Below are 24,771 nucleotides of genomic sequence, written 5' to 3'. Positions count from 1 at the left end.
ATAAAAGGCAATGAAGAAAATGACAATGCAAATGGGGCTGCAGTCAATTTTTTCTTTTATTCATTAGAAAAAGAGGGCTAAATTAAAAAGAATAATGTATTAACCAAGTATAATTATTTACTCGTTTAGCCCCAGCAATTTGTTTTTACCCTCTTTTAACTATGCGAGATAAACAAGTCTCCATTCAAAATCCAATGTTTTCATTACTTATTACCTCTAATTTCTGTAATGATTAATATTGATTAACTATATTTAGTCTCAACTGGGGCTAGAAGGAAAGTGGTCAATGGATGGTGAAATTGTTACTCTAATCCTGTTCTGCTGTTGCTGTGGTTTCCTCTCTATGGTTCAATGACCTCTGGCAGTTAGTGATTAATTTTTAAGGCACCAACGAAAGTAAGAAATCAAGCCTGTAACATGACAATGAAGATTTAATTTGCTATCACAGCTCTGCTGGAAAAAGTTTGAAGGGTTCACAACACCAGAAAAAGGCTGAAAACTACACTATTATTTTTTTATGGTGAATGTAGATGTACCTTTGCAGGCTATGAGACTTCTTAGCCTGTTTAAAGGCAAAGTAAAATAAATCCATTTATATTAATTTTTATCTTCTCTCAGAGTTATATAAACTAATCCATTTTATTCTGCATTTAAACAGCCTAGAATGGCTCACATAGATATGGAAGGGATTGCCTGACCTAACACTCACTGAGCTACTGGAAGTTCACTCACCCAGCTGGCTGGAGATGTTCAGCAAGCAGATGGAATGCAGACACTTTTCAACATCTTACAGCAAAAATGAGCTGTGTTAACTGTCTGTAATCAGGTTGCCCACAAAAAATTGGTATGATTGGCCTTTCTTAGCTATTGAGGTCACTGATATCCATACTGGTAGAATCTCAATCTTTTCATACTTGTTTCCATAGGCCTGTATTGAGCTATTGACTCTTAAATTCTAAATTACATTTCTTATTTTAAATATGATCTAGAAGAATGGGACTTTGGTTATGATAGGGGCTCTTAGGTATTATGGCAAATGATTAGATAAACAGTGATTATAAACCCAAAATATAAAAGTAAGAAGCTAAGGATAAGCTAAAATTTCAAAGTGATTCCTTTTAATTTTTGTACCTGTCTAAATTAAAAATAAAATCCTCCACCTGACTATGAGTATGTACAGTACTCTACATACTGTTCTTACATTCATGGTTGATGCTTTCATTTCCTACATGAAATTGGTTCATTTAAGTGCACAAGCTTCTTATATGAATGTAATCTGAAATGATTTAGTTTTCCTTCCCTTATAGTGAACAGCATCTGCCTTATGGAATCCTGTTCTCCAATTATTTGACGTGTATTTTAGAGAAGATCTCAAATTTCTATTAATAAGCCTGACATAGAATTAAAAAAGACACTGGTGACCTATTCTTAAAAAGATTTTTACAATATGATTATGCTTCAATGAACAGGTACGACTATGTCTTTTGTAGAATATACAGAGAAACTCACAGCTACATGGATGATAAGATTGGTGAGAATAAACAAAGTGACGTAAGTAGGATACTGTTTCAACCTCTGGAAAACATAATTGTCCCAAATAAATACAGGAAAGGAAATCCAAAATCAGGTCTATCTGAACAGATCAGGCTCTGTAGTCACCATGATTATCGGCTTTGTAATATGCTTTCATTACATTTAAGTACAGAAGATTGCGAAGGAGATACTTACAAAAACACATCTTTATACTCCATTAAACCATTCACCACTAGATAGGCACCAAACCGAAAACAGCCAGCATAGGTAAAGAACATCATTGCTTGTGAAAGGGAAAAACACAATCCAAATATATGTGCCTTCTTCACAGAATTTCTGTAAAAAATAATGGATATTTTCACAAAAAATCATACATAAATCCTAGTATGCAAAAACTAATTAATTGGCTTCAGATGATACTGTTATGAATGGGAAGTGTATTCATGCTTAAACAATACAATCCCTTGTCTCCTATTAGACTGTGTCCAAGAGAAAGTTAGTTTTGATCCCAGAATTTTATTTACTTCCAAGAACAGCTTGTAATATGCTGGTGCGTATAGTGCAAAAACAGCTGACACCATAGATGCTATCTATAATCATTGTCTTAGCGTCTCAGTTTTAAAACACTTTAAAGTTCTGTCCATGATTACCACTTTGAAGATGTAAATAACATGTTGAAATTGTACTACTGCATCACATAAGAGTGGGAAAAAAGAGCAGAACTGTTAACTTACCTTCAGCCAAAGCCATATTTTTGTGACATTTTTTCTTTACTTGCAATTTTATGTAAACTGAATAACAAAGATATTAAAGTTCAATATTATATGCCTAAGAATCTTTATTTTCAATTTAAGCAGTCAAAATTCCTTTCTCAAATAAGATGAAGCCTGCAAGTATGATGCAGAGATTAGATTTTGGATGATAAAACTATGCCTATAACTAAAAGCAAGGCAGAGAGAAAATTTTCTGTAACTATGAATGATACCATAAAAAAAGAAAGAAAACTGTTTAATTTTATTAACACTAAGTCACAACAGTATGGATCCTTCTAGAAAGAACCCAAACCAAAACATACAGAAGCCAGATTCACAAATATATTTGGGTTTTTTTATTAAGAGGCTGTTGTGACTTCTCTTTTACATAGCTGATTTGTGCATTAATTCAGTGTAACAGAAGGCCTAAGCTCAATTTTTATAAAATAGCAACTCTGCCTAATCAGTGGTTTAACATGCACTGAAATATTAACTGAAAAACATGTCCTATCTCTTCCAGACAAACTGACCCATAGGGCAATAAGCTCTTATGTATATTAGAACAACATTAAGATGAAAGTCTTGGAGCAATCCCATCAATCCCTAATCATCAATGTCAACCCTGAAAATGGTTAGGCATCATCCTGCAAGTTGTGAGATACAGACTTGGAATCCAGCAGCCTGAAAAAATCCCTAACTAATATCTTTTATGTCCTGCACTATGCTCTAACCACTCAGTTATTATGGTGGATGTATTAGCAGCACCCCTACTTCTCTTCCATCATATCTGTGTACATATGCTGGCATTTCCTTTACTCTTCTCATGGATGTCTGAAAAGGAAATATTTCATTCTAGAACAAATAAATCTTTAATTGACAGTATCTTTTTAGTTATTCACTTGAAGACTTTTTAATTTTTATTTAGTTCAGGTATAATTATATTACTTTTTTTCAGCCACAAACCAGTAAGTAATTACACAAATGTTTTCGGTCCTATTCATACTTTCAAAAATGGCTTAATGCAGTATTCAATTTACATTAAAAGGCATTTAATTAAATATCTGGAACACTTCAGGTGGGAGGTTAGATTAGATGACTTGCAAAGCTCACTTAAAACTAACATTTTTCCAAACCAAGTGACACTGCGATAGAAAATACCAATATTATCACAGAAAATTAATTAAATCAAAGAACAAAAATGTTGGCTGGTGGTTACATTTGTTAATAAAATTACGTAAAATATTTACATTATATCTAAAGTAATTAAGTTTTACATTATATCATACACACTAACAAAAATATCAATGTTTGTCCAAGTAAATATATGTAATTTATTCTATAATTTGAAGACAGATTTTTAATATTTTTTTTTAGCTTAGTTATTTTTATTATACCTGTATGGTACCTGCAAGCGTTCCCCGTACATCAACTCAAATTTTCTTTCTCGGGTCAAACTAACAACAGTTCTAATATTTTCTATGGCTTCTGTGGCAATCTGCAATAGAAACACAGAAGTTTTAATCAAAACTTAAGATTAGGTTGAAATTTCTTATTCTAAGCTAATAATAAGATTCTGGTGGAATATGATATTGATTGTTTTATAATTGTTATTAAAATCATGGAGCTTTGTTATCAAAAGCAAGCATTTTACATGTTTATTTTTACGACAGTGAGATTTTCTGATAAGACCTCTTTAATGTCCTCCAAATAAGTGAGGAAAAATCATTAGAGAGCAATGACAATTATGGAGTACATATTCAAATGTAAGAAAAATGGCAATTTAGCATTCAACTTGCAGTCCACTGTGTTTGGGCTGTAATTGGAATATCCAGGTTACATATGGGCCTGGAGCCTAACTTAGATCTCAGCAGTAAATATTTGATCTGACCAATAACACCTTCTTTAAGCTTACAGATTCTTTAGACTTGAGTCATTTGCATACACAAAAATACTTTATAACATTTGAAGGCAGTAGATGCATGCCTACAAGGAAGCAACAGATTCAGGGCTTTTAGGTAGTCTGTTAAGTCTACGTAGATGCCCAGAAGGTCTTCCCCAATGACCACACAATAAGCGTAGGAGCCTGTATGGTCAATTCAGTCCATACGCATAGGGTTTTGTTACCAAGAGACAGACAATGTTTTTTTAACATCCTAAAACTTACAGAAGCTCAATCTTAACATTATGTTATATTTTAATTTTAGAAAGCATAGACTAGATATGCATTTATTTTACATAATATGGTTACTGCATTTGGTATATTACATGGCTCATATTTTCCATAACGCTCTCTGAGAACCAGTTCTTGGAAGAACACTGTGCTTCTCTGGACCTAGGATCCTGAAACTCCCTCTGTTTCCAGCTCACGCCTAGAAGTCAGTAAAGTCCCTGTTCTATAGAAATCTTTCTGAACTGAGCATGTATTTACAGAAAAAGCAGGACATAAGCTTCAGGGAGAAGCATGAAAACTTAATAACTTACTGTACTACTACAGGCCTGTCAGTCTCACTTCAGTGCCTGGTAAAATCATGGAGAAGGTTATTGTGGAAGTTATTCGAAAACATTTGAGAGACAATGCGGTCACTGGCCATAGCCAAGATGGGTTTACAGGGGCAAAGTCCTGTTAACTAACTTAATTTCCTTTATGACAAGGTCACCCATCCCATTGACCAAGGGAAGCCAGTATTTTTTTCATTTTAATAAGAGCTTTGATACTCTCTCACACTATTCTTCTGGACAAGATGTCTGGCACACACCTAGAGAACTCCATATGTTGGGTGAAAAACTGGCTGATGGGTTGGGCTCAAAGGGTTTTAGTAAATGGCGTTATATTCGGCTAGCTGCCAGTCACTAGTGGGCTTCCGTAGAGCTCAATTTTAGGACCAGTGCTCTTTAAAGTTTTTATAAATGATCCGCACGCAGGAGTTGAATGTGCACTAAGTTTGGTGATGATACTAGATTAGGAGCAGCTGTGGACTCCCTCGAGGGTAGAGAGGCCTTACAGAGAGATCTGGTTAGACTAGAGAGCTAGGCAAATACCGACCATATGAAATTTAACAAGAGCAAGTGCCAGATTCTGCACTTGGGACAGGCTAATCCTGTTTATACACACAAATTAAGGGATGAGAGGCTGGAAAGCAGCCCCACAGAAAATAATCTGGAGGTCTGGGTTGATGGCAAGTTGAATATGAGTCAACAGTGTGCCCTGGCAGCCAAAAGGGCTAATTGTGTCCTGAGGTGCATCAAGCACAGCGTAGATAGGTGGTTGAGGGAGGTGATTGTCCCACTCTACACTGCAAGGGTGTGGCCACACCCAAGTACAGTGTGAAGTTTGGGGCACCTCAATATAAGAACATCAAACTATTAGGTATGCCCAGAGGAGAGAACCAAGTTGGCGAAAGGTCTCAAGGGCAGGATTTGTGAGGAGCGACTGAGGTCACTTGGTTTGTTCAGCTTAGAGAAGGTGAGGGGTCTTTTGCAGCATTAATTGCAGTCTACAACTTCCTCAAGGGGAGGTGCTGATGACCTCTCTCTGGTGACCAGCAATAGGACATGAGGAAATGGAATGAAGCTGCATCAGGGGGAAGTTCAGATGGGACATTAGGAAAAGGTTCTTCACTGAGAGGGTGGTCAGTCTCTGGAACAGGCTCCTCAGGGAACTGATCACAGCACCAAGCCTGTTAGAGTTCAAGGAGCGTCTGGACAATGCTTTTAGTCATATGGTTCAGTTTTAGGTAGTCCTGTGAGGAGCAGGGTGTTGGACTCAATGGTCCTTATGGGTCCTTTCCAACGTGAGATATTCTATGATTCTGATTCTATGAATAGAATTAAATTCTGTTCTGAAAAGTGATCCTGTATGTTATGTCTTATAGGACACCAGAGTTATGGCAATTCATCATGCAGTTCAAATGCCTACAATTTAAAACAGAAAAACGAATAACCTCTATACCCTGCTACTTTTATCTAAGTTATCTAAACCACAGACCTGAAAGGATTTTTCTTCATAAACTGCTACCAAAGATTTTTAAACTGTAGTACTGTTATCTGTGTTCTAAAATATAGGGATATAATTATCTTACAGCCTTAGTAATGTTTGTGCCACTGTTTAAAACTTTGCACACAACTAACTCATTTATTTGAATGTAATACACAATGTTAATAACAAAGAAATGAAATAGGTTTTATTCTTCTTGGTTATATTGTCTCACCAATACTCACAGGAGTAGTCATCTTTTTTTGTTACTAACATAAGTTCAATGACCCTCTGCAGAAAGCAAATTTTCCAGGTAAAACCTTATTTTCACTGAAGAAAACTGTTTTTTTTTAAAATGGTAATTGAATAAAATGTCTGTAGTCTAGTGCTTGCTTAGGTTGCCTTGAGAGAGGAAATTCATATATTGACAAGAAAAGAAAGCATTTTGCTTTGCAAAAAAAAAATCATATATTGTTGTGCTAATTTTTCACAATCTGCTGAATTAAGAAAGTCTCTAGTGCCTATTCCAAGAATTGTCAACTTTTTTCTGTTGTATATTACAACAAAACAATATGAAATAAACATTCAGCCATTAGAAAGAAGAAGCAGAAACGTAGTCAGTTGAAAGGAAAGGAACTGCATCCTTTGGTTTGTATGAAAAAACCCATGGAAAGATCGTTACAGTTTCCTGTGGACTTGGAGGGACAAAAATGTTTTTCAGCAACTTTCTCTACAAATGTGGTGGAAGGAAATAAAACCCATTTAGCAAATAGGAGTTACTGGGGGGGATGTCATATTAACACAGCTCAATTTAGGTGTCTAAGATACCAGTGTAGTCAATGGATACCTATTCAACAGAACCAGAAAGCAATTCAGCTGCCTATGCACTATATGCCTACCTGGTCTCATTCTCCAGGATCACTGGCTTTAAGTGAGAAGGACTAATTCCATCATCCACATGCAGGTGGCTTGTGCCATTGGAGATGCTCTAGGATACTCAACACATTTGGGTAAGGAATGGCCGATAGAACATAGAGTAGACCCATACTCTTCTGAAATGGCAGCTGGAGGCCACCCAGATACTAGGGCATCTCCAATAAGTATAAGGGGACATTAGACTGCTAGCACATATGCAGATACATACATTTAAATACCAAATCTGAAGATTAATATTATTCCTTATGTGCATGGCCTTAGATAAATTATTTTCTTTTCAACAGCTTTTAAAAACAGTAGGACATAGTAAGGGATTTTAGAAAAGCTTTACCTTGAAGAAAGCAATATCTGGGAAGTGATGAAATAGTTGTTCTGTCGCAAAAGGATTTTTGGAATGAAGTGGCATTAAATGCCTTCATCTAATTTCTTAAACAAGAGTCTAGCCTTCTCGCTTTTCAGTTCTCATCTTTCTCTTCCACTCAAGAAATAAAGGAATGGCAAACAGACTCAGAAACCAGTGGATATATACATATTATCCCTGCAAACATTAATAAGATGAAAGAGAAAAAAAAAAAGAGCAGTATAATATATGTAAGACAGATGACATGCCAAAAAGGGATGAAAGGAAAAAAAAAAAAAAAGAGAATGTCAAAATGAAGAGGGTTGCACAATAAGGAAAACAGAGATGATCAGAACAGGAAGGAGAAAGAACGTGCCCGAATAGTGCTTAGCACATTCTGGGGCTTATCAATTATAAAAAAAAAAGAAATATTGGTTAATAATGTAAGCCTTCAATTATTATTGAAGAAGTGTTATGCTCTGTAGGTCTACTAGTGAAACTATATAGAGCCTGTCTGTCTCTGGAAGTTACATATTATGATATGTTCTGTATATGGAAGTAATAGATCAGTCAACAATGCTTTCATAAACATGTTTGTATACATTACACAGAAATAGATAAAATTCTCTAGACCCACCTTTCCTGCAGCTTCCAGCTCTTTTTTATCTTTCTTAGCATGCCCACTCAACATCTTCATTTCAATCATTCCTGCCACTGCAATGATCGGTATGACAGCTAGAAGTAGCAGGGTCAGCTGCCAGCCATAAACTAATGATATAATAATTCCAGTCCCCAGGTTAGCTATGTTTTGGGCAATTAATGCCAGTCTGACACCAGTTGCCTGGAGGAAGAAAAAAGACATTTCTTGCTAAAGTAACATTTTAAGTAAGGAGAGCATTTTCACCTATAATATTCCTGATTCTTAAAACACTATTTCAAGTCTTAACTCAGTTTTGTTGTTTTTCAGAATACGAGTTTCTTAAATGATTTGTAAAGGATTATCTAGATCATGTTTAATTCCCATATTCTGATTACTTAAATTTGCACTGCAGTTTCTAAATTTTGCTTTTGAAGCTGAACAGACTAACCATATCACATATTTACATTTTCAGCTAAATACTAAAATCTGTCACATTTTGTAAGTCATGCAGCTAGCTTTACAAGTCATCACACAGAGCCTAACAAAGAAGAAAATGAAATTTTAACTTCTACTATGGAAATAAAGCCAAAGATACTACAGAACTGCTCAGTTCAGAAAAAACCACATAACTTCATGTAGCAGTAAAAATTTACTTAAGCATACATGAATAATTAAATTCAGTGCTCTGTAGCCTAAATATTACAGACTCCTGAAAGTTCACAAATTACTTCTAAAGAATCTCCAAAAAGTAACATGGAAAAGGAAGTTTATTGCTACTATATCTAATTTTTTTTCATATAAGGAATCTGTATAATCAAAAAAGAGCAGGAGGTCATAAACTGAACAAATTTAGATACATTTATTTAGGTAAAGTATCTCTAAACAGACTTCTTAGATACAGAGATTCCCAATGTATTTGTTTAATAATGAAGACCCTGAAACATTAAACTTTTAAAAAAATGTTAACTTGGTAATTATTTTGTAAACATATATTACCATCATTGTTATAAAACACATCAGTGCATTCTAAAGCAGCTATCATTTTATAGCAATTTTTAGTTGTCAAAGTCAAGACTGTTACCTAACCAAACCCAAGCTGCAACTTTACTACATGCTAACCCAAATACAAAAATTCCAAAACAAAATTTTACTTACTCCTTTCACTTGTGAGGCATCATTAGCAAGTCTTGTAGTTAATGCTCCAGTGCTATTTTTAGGATTATCAAACCAGCCCATGTCCTACAATAAGAAGCATCTTTCTTAGGACCAGTTTTGGGACATTTCATTCAAACCGCAAAGTAAAACTGTTTGCCTAATATAACTGTGTTCAGTGTCAGAAGACTGTATTTGGCAGCACATCAGTTCTGCATATTTAATAAAATCTAATTTCTTCATTGCACAATGAATATTTTTTAGAAAAAAAAAAGTGTATGCTGGTGGATGATCTGATGTGTACCCTGTCACTGCTGAAAAAGGAGAGCAGCCTGGGAGATTTCCAAACCCAAAATTTACCCTCCCCTTCCCCTGCTGAAACTGCATCTCCTTGAAGGAGACATCTCTTCAGTCACACTCCTTCACAACTGCAAAGCTGTTTGGGGCCGAATGTAGTGTAAAGCATTTTCAGGGTAAAAATTCCCAATTCATTGCTTTGCTCTTTCCCAGATTGAAGACGCTTATTTGGAAGCTATGAGATCCCAACAAAAACCCCAAATAAACTGGTCTGTCTGATCAAAGTCAGAGTTGGAGTCAGGTACACTGTTTATAATTTATTCATCATGTGACCAAATATCTGATATAAATTTTCATGTGTAATATGCATTGAATGAAGACCTGATAATGTATTACAGGCATTTGTGACTCGAGTCAGTTGTAAGATTGCTCTTTCATTAGATTTTCAGTGAGGCTGATCTATAAATCATAGATTTCAGACTACAACAGCTTTCTGTCCACATTGCAAATAGTCTTGTTCCCAAGAATCAATTTCTGCATCTACATGTAGCTTTATGTGCAAGACACAAACCCTCAGAAATGTTATAGTGTGTATTTGAAAATCTAAAATACTGATCCTGAAATTGTACAAGATTAAGGCAAATTTAGATAACTACATGAATTACTTAAAAACATTATGAAATATTTATATTTTAATTCTCTGAAAGTGGCTTTAGATTTAAGTATACAATCTCACTATTGTATTAATGAACAACAATTATAGATTTGGGAACTATTTGAAAGAGATCTTCAATAAATAAATAAAAATGTACCTGTACATATTACACTTTAAATCAGACATTTGAAGTAAGCGTTACAATGTAAGCTGCATTGCATTGCATTTCTTTAGGGAAGAAAGGGCACCAGGAAAGAAAAGCAGGCAAATGAACACATAATGGAATACTACTGGTGCACATCAACTTGCCAGACAGACCATAGTAGCTTGGGTGTCCTTGCAAGGAGTACGTAAAAAGCTTTTGTATTGATTTAAGACTCTCTCTCAGGATACTTCGCTTAACCACATGTAACTAACTAAATTGGTTTCTGGACTGATTTAACTAATCTTCTCTGTAGACAAGTCATAATATGATAATGTAGAATGTGGTTATTTTATGATACCTATATTATTATTTTTAAAACCATGGAAATAAGAATATTTCTCTTTACCTGTCTAAGCATTGCTTTAAATGCCATGAATCGAAGCCTCATTGTAAGAATTTCTCCAGCTTTGCCAAATGTGAAACCCTATTTGAGAAAAGGTGAAATTTTTAGCATACTGTTAGATTGTGTTTATTCAATAAATACTTTAGATACATTGTCTCTACAATGTCAAAATATGAAATATTGCAGTTCTAATTGCATGAAGCAAATGGAAAATCAAGTTTAATATTCACAAATTCCAGTAGGTTCACAGTACAGACATTCAGTATTATTTCTCAAAAAAAATACAGAGAGCATAACAGTATTTCCCAGCACTGCTTCATCAGCATGCTTAAAGGAAAAAATCACTAATGAACCCTTTGACTTCATTTTTATCTGAGTTGACCTAAGTCAGATTTAAACAAGTGGCTTTTAGGTTAAAGACTTCGTAAGGCAATCAGGGTTTGTTGAAGTGAAACACAAATTTCCCATTGACCCAAATGGAATTAAGATTTCTTCCCTGGGATCCTAACATAACTATCAACAGTAATACATAAGTGATGTTTTATAATTAATTGAACATACTTCTAACCAGCTATGTGAATTAATTTAACAAGATACAAAAAAAGGAATACGGTGGTTACATTTTTGGGAAGATAACACTCTTCCTACATTTCAGTATTACACCAGTGTTTGTAATTAGCTTTGTTTAGCTTGCTACCTTTTTTATGTGATTACAAATATTAGTTGTTTGGAATCTACATTTATGAAATTGAATACTCTTAAAATACAAACCACAGATGCAACTGTACTATGTGATACTAAGAAAAATTATTATGGCTTATTCCAATCAACAAATATTTCTCCATTAACTGTGATCATTCTCTTTGCTGTGTTCCTATCCTATACTGTCTGTAAATTTGCACGTGTAATTTTATGTGTAAATTTGCATATGTGACTTTGAAAAAATCACAGAATAACATCAGAGAATGGGCACTATTTTCATTCTTACTAATCTGGGGGTGTTATATCTCAATGAACTCTTATATTATATGACCATCTATAAATTGAGCAAATCTGTTATAGCCATCTATAACTTGGTCTTCTATACTCAAGGCCTTCTTGCATGCATATGCAATGAGACAAAACCATAAATAAACCAAAAGGTTTTTTCAAGAGACTGTTTCTACTGCCATCTCAAGGGCACTTTAGTATTTTACTGTGTAGGCTCATTTAATGGATAAAACTATACAGACATATTCAGAAATTATAAACCAGACTATATATGAAAATATTAAAATGCCAAAGTTTGCACCTGTATGATTACTACCTTTTTTTTCTGAACTGTGGCAGTGTTGTGGCAATTAGGTATGTATAAGAATTAGCGTAAAGCTAAAATACTTCTTTTTTAAAAAGCTGAGATGGCTATAAAGATCAGTGAGAGCAGGGTATGAAGTATTACTGTTCAGCCATTAGTATTTGAGCAGGAGAAGCTGAGTATCACCATGATGGGTGTTGCTTGATGGCCTGGGCCTGGGAATCTTTCGGGGGGATTCACATAAGACTTGAATGAGGAAGGGGTTAAGGGAGTGAAAAATTTCAGAGCTAAGGCAGAGACCGGTAGATTTGCAGTTACTAACAGATTCAAATAGGAAGGCTTGAGGGTGAGAAGGGAGCAGTATAATGTAAAGGCTGGAGAGGTTGGCTCTTACGTGGAAATGGAAAAAAAGAGTGAGAGAATCCAGTTTCCTGCTGAGATGTGTTTGGTGAAGAAGAGGGGAAGTTCTAAAGTTAAGCGATCAGAATAGGTTGGAAGGTCTCTAACACCTGAGAAGCTCTAGGTCAAAAAAGATTCAGTTCAGGACAAGGACACCTAGAATGGCAAATGTGGGTCCTGGTTTGAGTTGGAGACATATTAAGAAGGTACAAATTTTTAGTATATTTTAGATCTAATTTCTAAAACATGACAAACAATTATAGTAAAGATAAAATAAGAAAACATACCTGAAGAAAGAAAGTAAAAAAGGAAATGATCCCAAGTACTAAAAACAGCACTGAATATAAGTTGCTTTTTTCTCTTAAAACGTTCTTGTCAGTTTCTGAAAAAATCTATAAAATAATATTTAAAACAACCTTTTAAAATCAACTAATTATCTAAAACACTTCCATCTTTCTCAATAACTACGTTTAGTAGTAATTTTCACTCATACAAAATTTGAGCATATGTTACATATCATATAACAAGCAAATTTCAGGTTGTAGCAAGATTTTTAGGGTTTTGTAAATTTCACATAATTCTTCAGATTTTTGTAATAGTGCTTCATCCGCTCCTTAGCTTCATTATGCAGTGATTAATTAAGATCTGGTTTTATTAGAAATAAATTTTGTGGGGTTTATAGTATTTTGGATTAATTTATTCAAACTTACCCCTATAATTTCTGAAAATATGATTGCAAATGCAGGTTGTAAAGCTCCATTGATAATTGCACAGAAAGTTCCAGCTACAAAGTATGGCCATTCAGTTTTGTTCAACTTCATAATTTTCAGAAATGGAGCTGGAGGTAATTCCTCATCCTGAAAAATGGGAATTCTGTTAGGACAAACATGGATGTATTTGGAGAAATATGGAGAAAAAGAGAGATTAATAGTCAATTTCCTACTCCTAGAATCACTCAGGGGAAGTCAAATGTATATTTTTTAATAACATGAATAATTAACTGTACATTTCTTGTTGTTTGTTTTTTTTTTTAATACAAGGAACAAAGAGACCTGTTAGAATATATCTACAGTTCTTGTCATTATATTTTAGTTTATATAATTTTCATTGAGCAATATTCTTGATATTGGTCTATGGTGACTGAACTATTCATTTTGGGCATATTACTGTGTGTAATCCGTGACTAAATGAACAATTGCTTGAATTAATCAAGCAATTTATAACAGCCAAGTATTTGCTGCAAATATGAAAGCAATCATATTTAATGTATGATTTTTTGGTAAGATTTGTTGTAAGAGTGTATGTTGGGCCAAATGTTCTGTTTCTCACCCCAAAATGAACATTTAGCCTGGATTGACTATGTTGGTATGGCACGCAAATACATGTAATCTAGCAAATTGATTTTCAAGAATAAACTCATCCTTCTTCTAGATTTTTAAAGTCCCGTTGTATTTGTATAATCTTTCATGTTGAGAATAACAAAGCAAGTTATGAATATTATCAGACAAAGGGTATTTAGAATTAGAAAATTCTCACTTTTTTTCATCCCAATCAAATGCCTCCTTGTACTCTTCCGGAGCAGGAGAATGAATTTAATTTTAACATACTTTGTTGAAAGGAATCAAAGTTCACTAACAGCTCTACAAAGATACTTACAAGTGAACTTGTTTTCTCACCAGGATCATCATTTTGTGCTCCTGGCTTTTTCATGCTTCTCCGAGTTGATCGTCTTCTCAATCCTTTTGTTAAGGATTCTTCAAATTCTGATTCTGATTCACTTGTTTTGGCACTAAGTGCATTCTGATCTTTTTCTGATGGTGGAACTTCAGCTTCTATTGCCTAAAAGAAGGAAGAACATGAAGCTAATATTAATTATGCATATATTACTTTGAACTTTCAGCATTATCAAAGTAAAGGTTATTAAAGCAAAAGTAATTTTGATTGTTTCAGTGGAAAGAGATATGGGGGAAACAATATATAATACTACAAAGCAGATATAAAAATCTGTATAATATTTGAATTGACCTCTATCTTCAGAGCTTGATCCATACATAAGATTATCCCAGCTCGTAAGTGGATGTCAGGGGAGTGGAAGTAGCTGCTCTTTTTTTGTGAATTAACTCCTAACAGAGTTTTAAATTGAGTGTAAACCATTTGCATTCATCTTGGGATCTCTTTGAATGAGTTCTCAGTGGAGACATTGTTTATTCATGAAGTGAGAAAAAATTACCTCTCTTCGGTACAGAACACTTAACAATTTACTTTAAATGTAATAAGGAAGTTCAGGATTGAACAAGTCAAAAAGAGATGTTGACTGAAAAATCTGAACAGTCTGGAAAAGAGCCCAACTTTTGGTGGTAGTTTTGCCAGTCAGTTTGACAGAATAAATAAATGTCTAACCACCACTGAGGTATTTAATAGTAACTGGATTCAAAGTTGCCTTCAACTTGTTTTTCTTTTTTTCCAGTCAGTTTTTATCTCTTACTGCTTTTTGTACTACCACTAAAAATATTTTTTTTGCTTTCTTTCCATTTTTTTTGTTATTACTTTGTTTCCATTTCCTAATTTTTCCCATTATCACATTGCTTGAATACAAAGTAATCTAAGGTGATCAAATGCATTCTTATAGTTATTTTATGAAGATATGTTTTAACTGGCCTTTTTAACTTTTTTTCAGTCTGACATACTAAGATAGCAGTTTCAGTTTCTTTAATGGGCATTGCAGTTATGCAGTAAAACACCAGTGACACAGGTGACAATGAAGCTCGGCTATATCACATGGGACACTGGGAAGTATCAAAGTATTTTGTTCTTCATATAATAACTAAGAAGTTTTTGGTATTTATATTAATTTCCAATCTCTTTGACTTTGGTTACAAAACTTTAAAAGTGTACATATTTTTGCACTCAGCATATCTGGGATTACTCTTCTCGTATTCCTCCACTTCTTTTTCTTCTTTAGGAAGGAATTCCATATGAAGGACTATTAACTAAACAGCTTAAAATATGGATGCTCTATTCCTCCAGTACCAGCTCCTGTATTTTACCTTTTATTATAGACTAAGAACAAGCAATGGAATAGCAGACTACCATAGTCAGTTACCTTACATCAACTGCATAAAGAAAATACAAAATAATCTTTTAAGTTTAAATTCCTAGAGGATTAAAAATGTACTATCCTGCATTTAAATAGGTCTGGTATCAAAACCAATGGTGTTCTCTCTCAAATTACTGCTTTCCTTTTAAAGTAAATATCTTTTTGCTGTTAACAAAATATGCTACAGAATTCCTCATACTTCTGATAGTATACAATAACTATGGGCATGGAATACAAAAAAGAAAATGAGGCAACAGCTAGCAAGAAAAAAGTACCTGCATGTTAACAAGTTTGTAGTAGATTCCCTTTCTCTCAAGCAATTTAAAATGATTTCCTTGTTCTGTGATAACTCCACCTTCAAACACAGCTATAAGATCTGCATTTCGGACTGTTGACAGTCGATGAGCTACTACAACCGTGGTGCGTCCTTCCCTTGCCTAGAAATGACAATATATAATATGAAAATTTCTAAGTATATTCAAAAATTGTTCATCTTCATATTAGACTTGAATAAGACCTAAGGGAAACATTAAAATAAAAAAATAAAAAACATTAAAAAGTAAAACTAAAAAAAAAAAATTTAAAACCAGATTTCAACTAGTACCTTACAACAGGAATATAATGTTTAGCTTGAAAATTAATATTAGACACAATCTTTCACTGTGGGACATAAACCCATCAAATTTTGATCACAAATATCTAAACAAAATTATCAATAATTAGAATTTTAGAATGTTACAATGTTACAAACCTTAATATTCTAAAAATTCTAGAAGGTTTTATGTTTAAGCCCATAGTTGTTCATTTAAAACTTAAAATCTGTGAAGGATAATTTTATTCAGAGGCATTAGAAAATATTTCACAGTGACATTTTAAAAAATTCCGTTGCTTTAAGCTCTAAATCATTGCTGACTCAAGTAGCTTCACTGAAAACAAAGTTCTCTACAATTCCATGTGAAATACATTTCAACTACCTACCTATATTTGGATATTTATAAGCCTGTTGCACATAATGTATCAAATCTCACAGCTGGCCATTTTAATTACTAGACTGTACTAAAGAGACCAAGCAACTTTTAAATAATTGAAGTAATGATCCCAAGCAGTGGAATTTTGTTGGAACCTGGACGGAGTTCATCTTCAGTGATGTCCCTCAAGGGTCCATACTGGGACACCTAATATTAAATTTCTTCATCATTGATGGAGACAAACGGGATTGACTGCACACTTGGCAAGTCTGCAGATGGCACCAAGCTGAGTGGTGTGTGGTTGATTCATTTGAGGGGAGGAATTTGAAGGCAGAGGAGTGGGCCCACTTGAACCTCATGAAGTTCAAAAAGACCAAGTGCAAGGCCCTGCACCTGGTTCAGGACAATCTTCAATATTAATATGGACTGGAGGATGAATGGATTGAGAGCAGGCCTGCAGAGAAGGGCTTGGGAATGCTGGTGGAAGAAAAATTGGACATAAGTCAGCAACGTGCACTTTCAGCCCAGAAAGTCAACGGTATCCTGCACTTCATAAAAAGAAGTGTGACCAGCAGGCTGAGGGAAGGGGATTCTGCCCCTCTACTCCACTCTGGTGAGACCCTACGTGGTGTACTGCATCCAGTGCAAGAAAGCCATGGACCTGTTAGAGTGCATCCTAAGGGGGGGGGGGGGGGGGAGGGGCACAAAAATGATCAGAGGGCTGAAAGACTTCTCCTATGAAGAAAGCCTGAGGGGCTGTTCAGCCTGGAGAAGGCTCCATGGAAACCTTATTGTGGCCTTTCAATATATAAAGGGGGCTTGTAAGAAAGAGACTTTTTACCAGGGCCTGTAGTGACAGGACAAGGAGCAATGCTTTTAAACTGAACGAGGGTAGATTTAGGTTGGCTATAAGGAAGAAATTTTTTACGAGGATGGTGAGACACTGGAACAGATTTCCCAGACAGGCTGTGGATTCTCCACCATTGGAAGTGTTCAAGGCCAGGCTGGATGGGGCTTTGAGCAACTTGGTCTAGTGGAAGGTGCCCCTGCCCATGGCAGAGGGGTTCAACTAGATGATCTTTAAAGTTCCCTTCCAAGCCAAACCATTCCATGATTCTGTGAGTCCCTAGGTCTTCTACAAAGCTTTATAAGGATCAAAATTTATAAGCTAATGTGACCAATAAAAGCTAGACAAATAACTTCTCTATTAAATGTGTTTCCATTAATAATTCTCCTCAAACTGTCTTTCTCTATCCAACAGCAGCAGGAAGCATTACAGTACTCCAGCAGAATCCGACTGAGTAAATTCAGAATATCATTTGGAGATACAGCCCCAGTATGAATACAGAGACTCCTGAGCTGCACCAGGGTTCAGCTGTCATTACTGAAACAGCTCTCCATTAAGAACAAACCAAGCACCTAGAAGTATTCATGTTAACTAGAACAAATGTTTCCTGGGAGTGTTTCCTGCCAGCTCACTGCTACAATAACTTAGGGACATGCTGGTAGCGCTTACCTTGTCTGTCAGGCTTCAACACACATTAATTAAGTAGGTAACTCACAGCAATACATGTCAGTAAGACATAATTGTAGAGGGTGGTATTTACACCAAGACAATGTGATTTCAGCTTGATAATGCAGAAAATATAATTCCATCTTCTCACTTGAAACAAGTTCCTCTCTGTAATACCTGCAGGATCTCAAAAAATCTCTACAGAGAGTATTTGCCAAATCCAAGTTTACCTTTTGTGTTTTAAGGGTCTCAATTACTGACAGCTCTTTCAACAAATGTCTGGAAAAAAGTAAATATTAAGCTCCTGCTTACCTGCTTCATTTTAGAACACTACTGACCTTGTCCAGTGCTGCCTGCACAACTGATTCACTCTCAGTATCCAAAGCTGATGTTGCCTCATCAAGCAGAAGAATTTTAGGATTGCGAACCAGAGCTCGGGCAATTGCTATTCTTTGTTTCTGGCCCCCGCTCAGCTGTGCCCCTCTGTCTCCAACCACGGTTTCAAACTTCTACAAGACAACCACACACATTTATGTTGGAGTAATACTCAGTGGCACAGTCCTTTCGCCAAAGAAAGGCAGCGTAAAGAAAAGGCACATCAGGGTCAGCAGCCCCAGCAGCATCTTCTCCTTCCTCTAAAACACCTGCTTGGACATACCTGCCAAATCATTTGTGTCCCTGGAATTCTAACGGTTCTTCAAATGCCCACCAAGTCATGACCTAAAGATTTAAAACTGGCATTCTTCCAAAAAGTTACAAGGAAGCTCGGCATATTCACAGCTCCAGGCATAGCATCCTCTGTTTACCAGAATCCCTTCTAAGGAACTATTTGGCACAAGAAGCTTTAGGAGAAATTATTTCAGCGGGACAGCTGGTTTGCTTACCTCGGGTAGCTTCATGATGAAGTCAAAAGCATTGGCTTCCTTGGTAGCTTTCTCAATCTCTTCCATGGTGACATCCTCACGGCCATAGCGAATGTTTTCTGCAATGGTAGTAGCAAATAGCACGGGCTCCTGATTCACCACACCAATGATCTCCCGCAGATATCTTACGTTTATGGTCTTAATATCCTGCCCGTCAATGGTAACCTAAACAAAAAGCAGCAGACCAAAATTTACTTCAGTGTTTTGGTCAAGGAACCTCTCTCCCCAGGCTGGCACATGCCTTCTTAGGGGAGACAGTACCATGTCATTGGAACAAGGCCGGCCAGGCCAGAACTAGACTTGCAACGACACAGAGCCGTCCTCTCACTTGAGGTACCTTACCGTGCCTTCCTTGGGATCGTAAAATCTCTGGATGAGCTGAACAGTTGTACTTTTCCCACAGCCACTGCCACCAACCAGGGCCACTGTCTGGCCACAACTAACCTTGAGATTCAAGCCCTTCAGTACCTGTGCATGTAAGAAATGTGACCCAAAACATAACAGTATATAAAAACATCAGTGTAAATTTGAAGTACTCTTTAGAGTTTCAGTAAAAAATCCTCCATATTTATAGCAGAATCTGGTATAAAATAAGATTTATAAACATGTGAGTTTAAATTTTGCACGACTAATGATTTCAGCTTAATGTTCTTCACATTTACACCACAATTGGTCCCATATCAATGTATTATACAACACAGTTCAATATGATGCAATATTTCTGTATTATGTTGCTTCACCTTTTTCTTTAATGCACCATGCAAATTACAGGAATTACTATTGTCACAGTTAAAAGCGGCAGAATATACTCTACATTGTTTTGGAGGGAAAATAATTTTACTAAACTTGAGGTAACCTTAACTTTTCCCTTCTGATTGGAATTGCTGGTGGGACTTTTGAATGGTAACATTTCATTACATGATATATAACCTTTTTGGACTAGTCAGCATAAAACATAGCATTTCACAACCATAGAAGGTAACAAAGTTTTGTCTTCCCTGGGACTCTTACAAGTGTCAATGTAGGTCTCTGGTGCCATGTAATTGCTCTTTCATTTTATTTCCACAAATATAACTGGTATTGAGCTGTGTAGTGGGGCTGGAGAACAGTCAGTTTGCATGTGCATGCCATGTATATTTGATTTTGCCCATCTTCCTACTTAACCTGCTCACCTGATTAGTGAGAAGATAAAAAAATAGGAAAAAAAGGAATAAAGTGGGTTTGTTTCTACTTTAAATGGCAAAAGTTGTACAGGACTCTCTACAGCTTTCATTACTTTGCATAACCTCTGTGGTTGGAATTGATTATTGAAATGGACAAAAACATTATTTTTGGCTAATTAGTCTTCTAGTAGGACTAGGCTACAATGAACTATGCGTACCTGAATGCTGACACCTGAATTGTGGCTAAGTGCATTTTTCCATTCTAAACGTACTGCCATGCATCGATGTACTTCTCAATACCTTGCAGCCCAGTGGCTTTGTTACCTTCTCTTTCTTACTAAATTTCTACCTTAGCACTACCCCTGCCCCTTCATCCTTAGTACCAATATTTGTGTGCTTTACAAGTGAAATATATCTGACTGTTTAGGAAGAAAAGGCAGAGATAAATCACAACTTTTAGGAAGTCTTATTTTGCTATAATATTTATAGATTAAAACAAGAAGTCCAACATCTGTAATAACAACTGAAAATGTATTAAGCAGCCTCATTTAATCTTCTGGTCATAATGCCATATATAATTTAGTCTATAGACCATGTATAAAACAACTCAAATGAAATGTAAATAAAGGTAATAATAATACAATATAATACTAGATAATAATAAATATATAAATATTTCTATTATATTTATATTCTTTATATCATTATTTATTATTGTTTGTAAAATTATTTCTATATTTATATTAAATACTTGTTATTTATACAATTATTATATATAAAGTTAATAGTAAAGATAATAATAATGCAAATAGAAATTGACCTAAAACCTGTGGATCACTGCTGTTTCTAACAACTTAAAGCAAACAGAAGAGAGATTGAGGACAGCAAATAAATCAGTTTAGTGAGATAGGAAATAACTTGCAGTCTTCATCATGTCTGTCAGTTACCTTCCTGCCCTTAATCCTGTTGAGAAGAGTCAACTTAAAAATCATGTAGATTAAATTTAACTCATCATAGTTAATTTCTGCTTATTTCACCTCCTCATTTTTGTCTTTACTATAATTTATGAAATACTTACTAAATGTTTGGTGTACCCTTAACTTCCTACATTCATCTCTGAAATCATGGGGGAGAAATCTCTGTTTGTATCGTACCTGCATGAACTTATAAAATAATCCATTGAGATCAATAGTTGTCTTTCCATTTATATTTCTATATGAAGAAAAAATGAAGCACATTCACTTAAATCCCTTTCTTGATAGAAGGAAAAGCTAAAATATTTGACATATGTATGAGTAAAAATGGCTTAAAAAGAAAGCTCTGTGTCTTTCCTTTCTGCTAATCGAAAGTAAGAAAGATCCCCTGATCAAGGTCAGTGATTTTCCTTCAAGGTAGGGAAGGAATTGGTTACATAGTACAAAGATACTCTTCATGAAAATATTTTCAGAAATCATTCAAATGTCTTCCACCTCTACTGCATTAAGACTCTGGACTTATGACAGTGCTTTAAAAAACAAACTTTTTCTCTGTCTAGACAGACAAATATAGATTCTGATCTATATTCCATATACAATACGTCCTTGATGGATCTGGTTTCTTTAACTGGTTGAGATATAGTCTTAACAGAGCTGCAATGCAGTCACTTTTGAAACCCACTATCTCATTATTATTACTACACACAAACACTTGGGTTAGATGCATAAATTTAGATTCTGACAGCAATAAATCTTTATGTTTCATTTCATAACCACACTGACTATAGTTTTACACAGAAAACTTCAGAAAACTTAACACGTTCAGCTAAGGTGTAAATAATTCTAGACAAAATCACTGTGATAGCAAACTAATTTTATATAAATTAGAGAATCAACTTGGAATTGTTATATTTTCAACAAAATTTTGTTTATGTGACTTTGTTTTCCTAACAAATGATTCATGTTTAACTGTAATATGTAGCAAGTTTCATTTACAGTACCTCAACATCTGGTCTGGATGGATAATTGAAGTAAACATTTTGGAATTCCAGGTTTCCTTTTATTTGGTCTGGTTTGTGACCTGTCTCTGAATAATTGTCAATTTGAGGTTCCTGTGCAAAATAAAATATAAAAAACACTCAAAGTTATTTCCCAATGATTTTTTTTTTTTTAAATGAGTCCTAGAATGCACCATTATTCTGCAGATATTAAATGTAATTGTAAAGCAATTTAGGTGAGATTTCTGAAACATGTAAATTGCATGTTTTGCTGCTTCATTACTATATTGATCATCTGCTCATGCAAGAATATTTTATAACTTGTCCATTTAAGCTTTTGCATGAATTTAGTACGCTGTCTTCAAGACTCGATCCACAGCTAGCCATAATTTGAGATTCATTTCACTGCCTGATGATTAACCTGAACAGATCATCTTTAATGAGCTGTTCATATATACTGTTCATTTATAGCTTTGCCCTTTCTGCTGAAACAATTTGGGTGAGAAAGAACCAATCCACTGACCATTAAGCAGAAACAAAGGTCTTAAACTGTCACTATTCTTTCATTCCATCTAGGCTGGGTCTAGAACTTGAAGCATGTCTTAACAATAATCCAAAATATGCAATTGTATTTTAGAGAGCTTCATAAGCTAGTAAAATCACAGATCCCTGATTTCAGACTCTCTGGGCAATTGAAGTACATATCCAAGTTACCAGGTTGTTTTTTATTGATTTGCCAACACTCACACTAATCGAGGTGCCAATGATATATTAAACCTACACTAGCTGCAATCACATATCTATATAGCACCATAGACATGCCTTTCATGATAAAAACATTAGAGGATACTTCCAACTCCAAGTAATTCAGAGATCCAGTACTTTTACCTTTGAAGCAAGGACTGATAAGTCTAGGAGTCAAAGAGGAACTCATTTATAATAACACATTTTATCTACTTCTACTGTTCTATTTCTGCTTATTTCATACACTGTTATTTACTCTTACTAATTTCATATCTATAAATAGTGCCTGTACTTAAAAAAGAAGGGTCTCTTAGTTTTGACATGAGTGAGGGCAAAGATACTCACATTGTCTATGATATTAAAGACTGCATAGGCAGCTCCTCTTGCACTAGCAAATGCTTCTATGCTTGGAGCAGTTTGTCCAATACTGAAAGCTCCGATCAATACAGAGAAAAAGACCTGGAAGAAATGTTCATGATGACATATATCAATTTTCATTTAAGCAGAGAATTACATTTATTTATTTACATTAGATATCTTTGGATCAGGAGGCTCCATGCCTGTTAATGGAAATTTAAGGAATTTAGAATTGAAGGGTCTCTCTTAAACATAGAATAACATTAAGAAAAGGATTTTCTGAGATTCAGCTGAGAACTGAGTTCCTGCACAATGTTAATGTTGCAAACATACTGATAAGTAAAAAAGTGACTCAGGTCTGCAAAACCTGTGTCAAAAATTGTATAATTACACTTGATGTCTCAAGATTTATTGTACTAATTCCTTATTTGGCAATAGATGTTCCAAAGACCAGAAAGTATATTGCATATTTTGCATTGGAACAAGGACAGATATGCAAATCACTATTCTGCTTTCCAAGTGACAGTGAAATAGAAGTATACAAATCCAAATGTCCATCACCAATAAAGGGTCCCTCTTCTGGAATGAGAGAGACTGAGTGCAAGCAAACAAGAAAAAAAAAACAGAAAAAGAAAAATTAGGTTATTTTCTCAGAGAAGCATAGTTTATTGCTTTCAGCTAGTATCAAAACAAAAGTAATAAAACCACAGTGCTCAAAGATCATAACAGCCGGTACATCAGACCAAAGGTCCATCACACCCATTATCTTTTCTCCACCAGTGCTCATTCACAACTGTGATACCTAATAAGGCAACATTCTCCCGTTCATGTTATAAAAACACCATTTCAATGAACTACAGCTTAGACAACAGAAACTGCAAATACTTTGAACTGAAAAAAATTACGCAAAAGGGCATGAACCTCATAGATGTTTTGTATGCCAGCCTGCCTTTAAAAAAAAAAAAAAAAAAAAAAAAGGCAGGTTCAGAAGAGCCAGTAACACATATCAGAGTGATTTTTCACAGACTACAGTGATTCATAAATGAAACAGAACAGGTAGTTAAAGAAGACAAATATGTACATATGGTCTCCTAACTGGGTTTCATCAAGGTTAACAGTTATTATTCTTACCATATTTCTTTGATATTTCATACAAAATTAGAATGGTTGCCGCAACAAGAGAAGAATTTCAGCTTTGATTTAGGAGTTATGGTTTTCTTCCTTTGGTTAGATGGTTACATATTTTCTAGTCCCAAGTATATTTTTCTCCCCCTCGATTTCTAAAAATACTGTGATTCCAAGCTCTTATGGTGCAAAATATAAGAAAATCATCAATAGAATTATCTACTTATACCACAAAACAGCTGAAAGAAAAAATATTTGCTTCTGCATCCTGAAAATATATTCAGCCTTACAAAACTGAAAACAAATAGCAAGTAGGAAGGGTACTGTAGGTCAGTTTTTGATTGAAGGGTTTCTATATGAGTCTGATCTTACGGAACTCAGAAAAGATGT

The 24,771-nt window shown here is 34.9% G+C and overlaps 1 protein-coding gene across 4 annotated transcripts in view; it reads right to left on the bottom strand.

Annotated features, from left to right (window-relative positions):
* ABCB1 (ATP binding cassette subfamily B member 1) overlaps positions 1 to 24,771 on the bottom strand; it is a 43,967-nt gene that overhangs the window by 6,055 nt on the left and 13,141 nt on the right. For 2 of the 4 annotated variants that reach the window (XM_040591181.1, XM_040591180.1), the window contains 14 exons: positions 23,245 to 23,358; positions 22,159 to 22,269; positions 19,363 to 19,488; positions 18,982 to 19,185; positions 18,436 to 18,606; positions 15,892 to 16,053; positions 14,176 to 14,358; positions 13,230 to 13,376; positions 12,807 to 12,911; positions 10,830 to 10,907; positions 9,330 to 9,413; positions 8,172 to 8,375; positions 3,680 to 3,780; positions 1,729 to 1,869 (listed from right to left, as the gene is read on the bottom strand). In XM_040591181.1, coding sequence (XP_040447115.1) covers positions 1,729 to 1,869; positions 3,680 to 3,780; positions 8,172 to 8,375; positions 9,330 to 9,413; positions 10,830 to 10,907; positions 12,807 to 12,911; positions 13,230 to 13,376; positions 14,176 to 14,358; positions 15,892 to 16,053; positions 18,436 to 18,606; positions 18,982 to 19,185; positions 19,363 to 19,488; positions 22,159 to 22,269; positions 23,245 to 23,358 — 1,931 coding nt within the window. Of the gene's footprint in view, positions 1 to 1,728; positions 1,870 to 3,679; positions 3,781 to 7,525; positions 7,733 to 8,171; positions 8,376 to 9,329; positions 9,414 to 10,829; positions 10,908 to 12,806; positions 12,912 to 13,229; positions 13,377 to 14,175; positions 14,359 to 15,891; positions 16,054 to 18,435; positions 18,607 to 18,981; positions 19,186 to 19,362; positions 19,489 to 22,158; positions 22,270 to 23,244; positions 23,359 to 24,771 lie in introns of those variants that run through there. The other 2 variants (XM_040591182.1, XM_040591183.1) reach the window with 2 other exon arrangements.

This window comes from Falco naumanni, chromosome 4, assembly GCF_017639655.2.
Source record: "Falco naumanni isolate bFalNau1 chromosome 4, bFalNau1.pat, whole genome shotgun sequence".
In the NCBI taxonomy this organism is placed as follows: Eukaryota; Metazoa; Chordata; class Aves; order Falconiformes; family Falconidae; genus Falco; species Falco naumanni.
The sequence above is the reverse complement of the archived record's forward strand: the minus strand, read 5'-3'. Positions and strand labels throughout refer to the sequence as shown.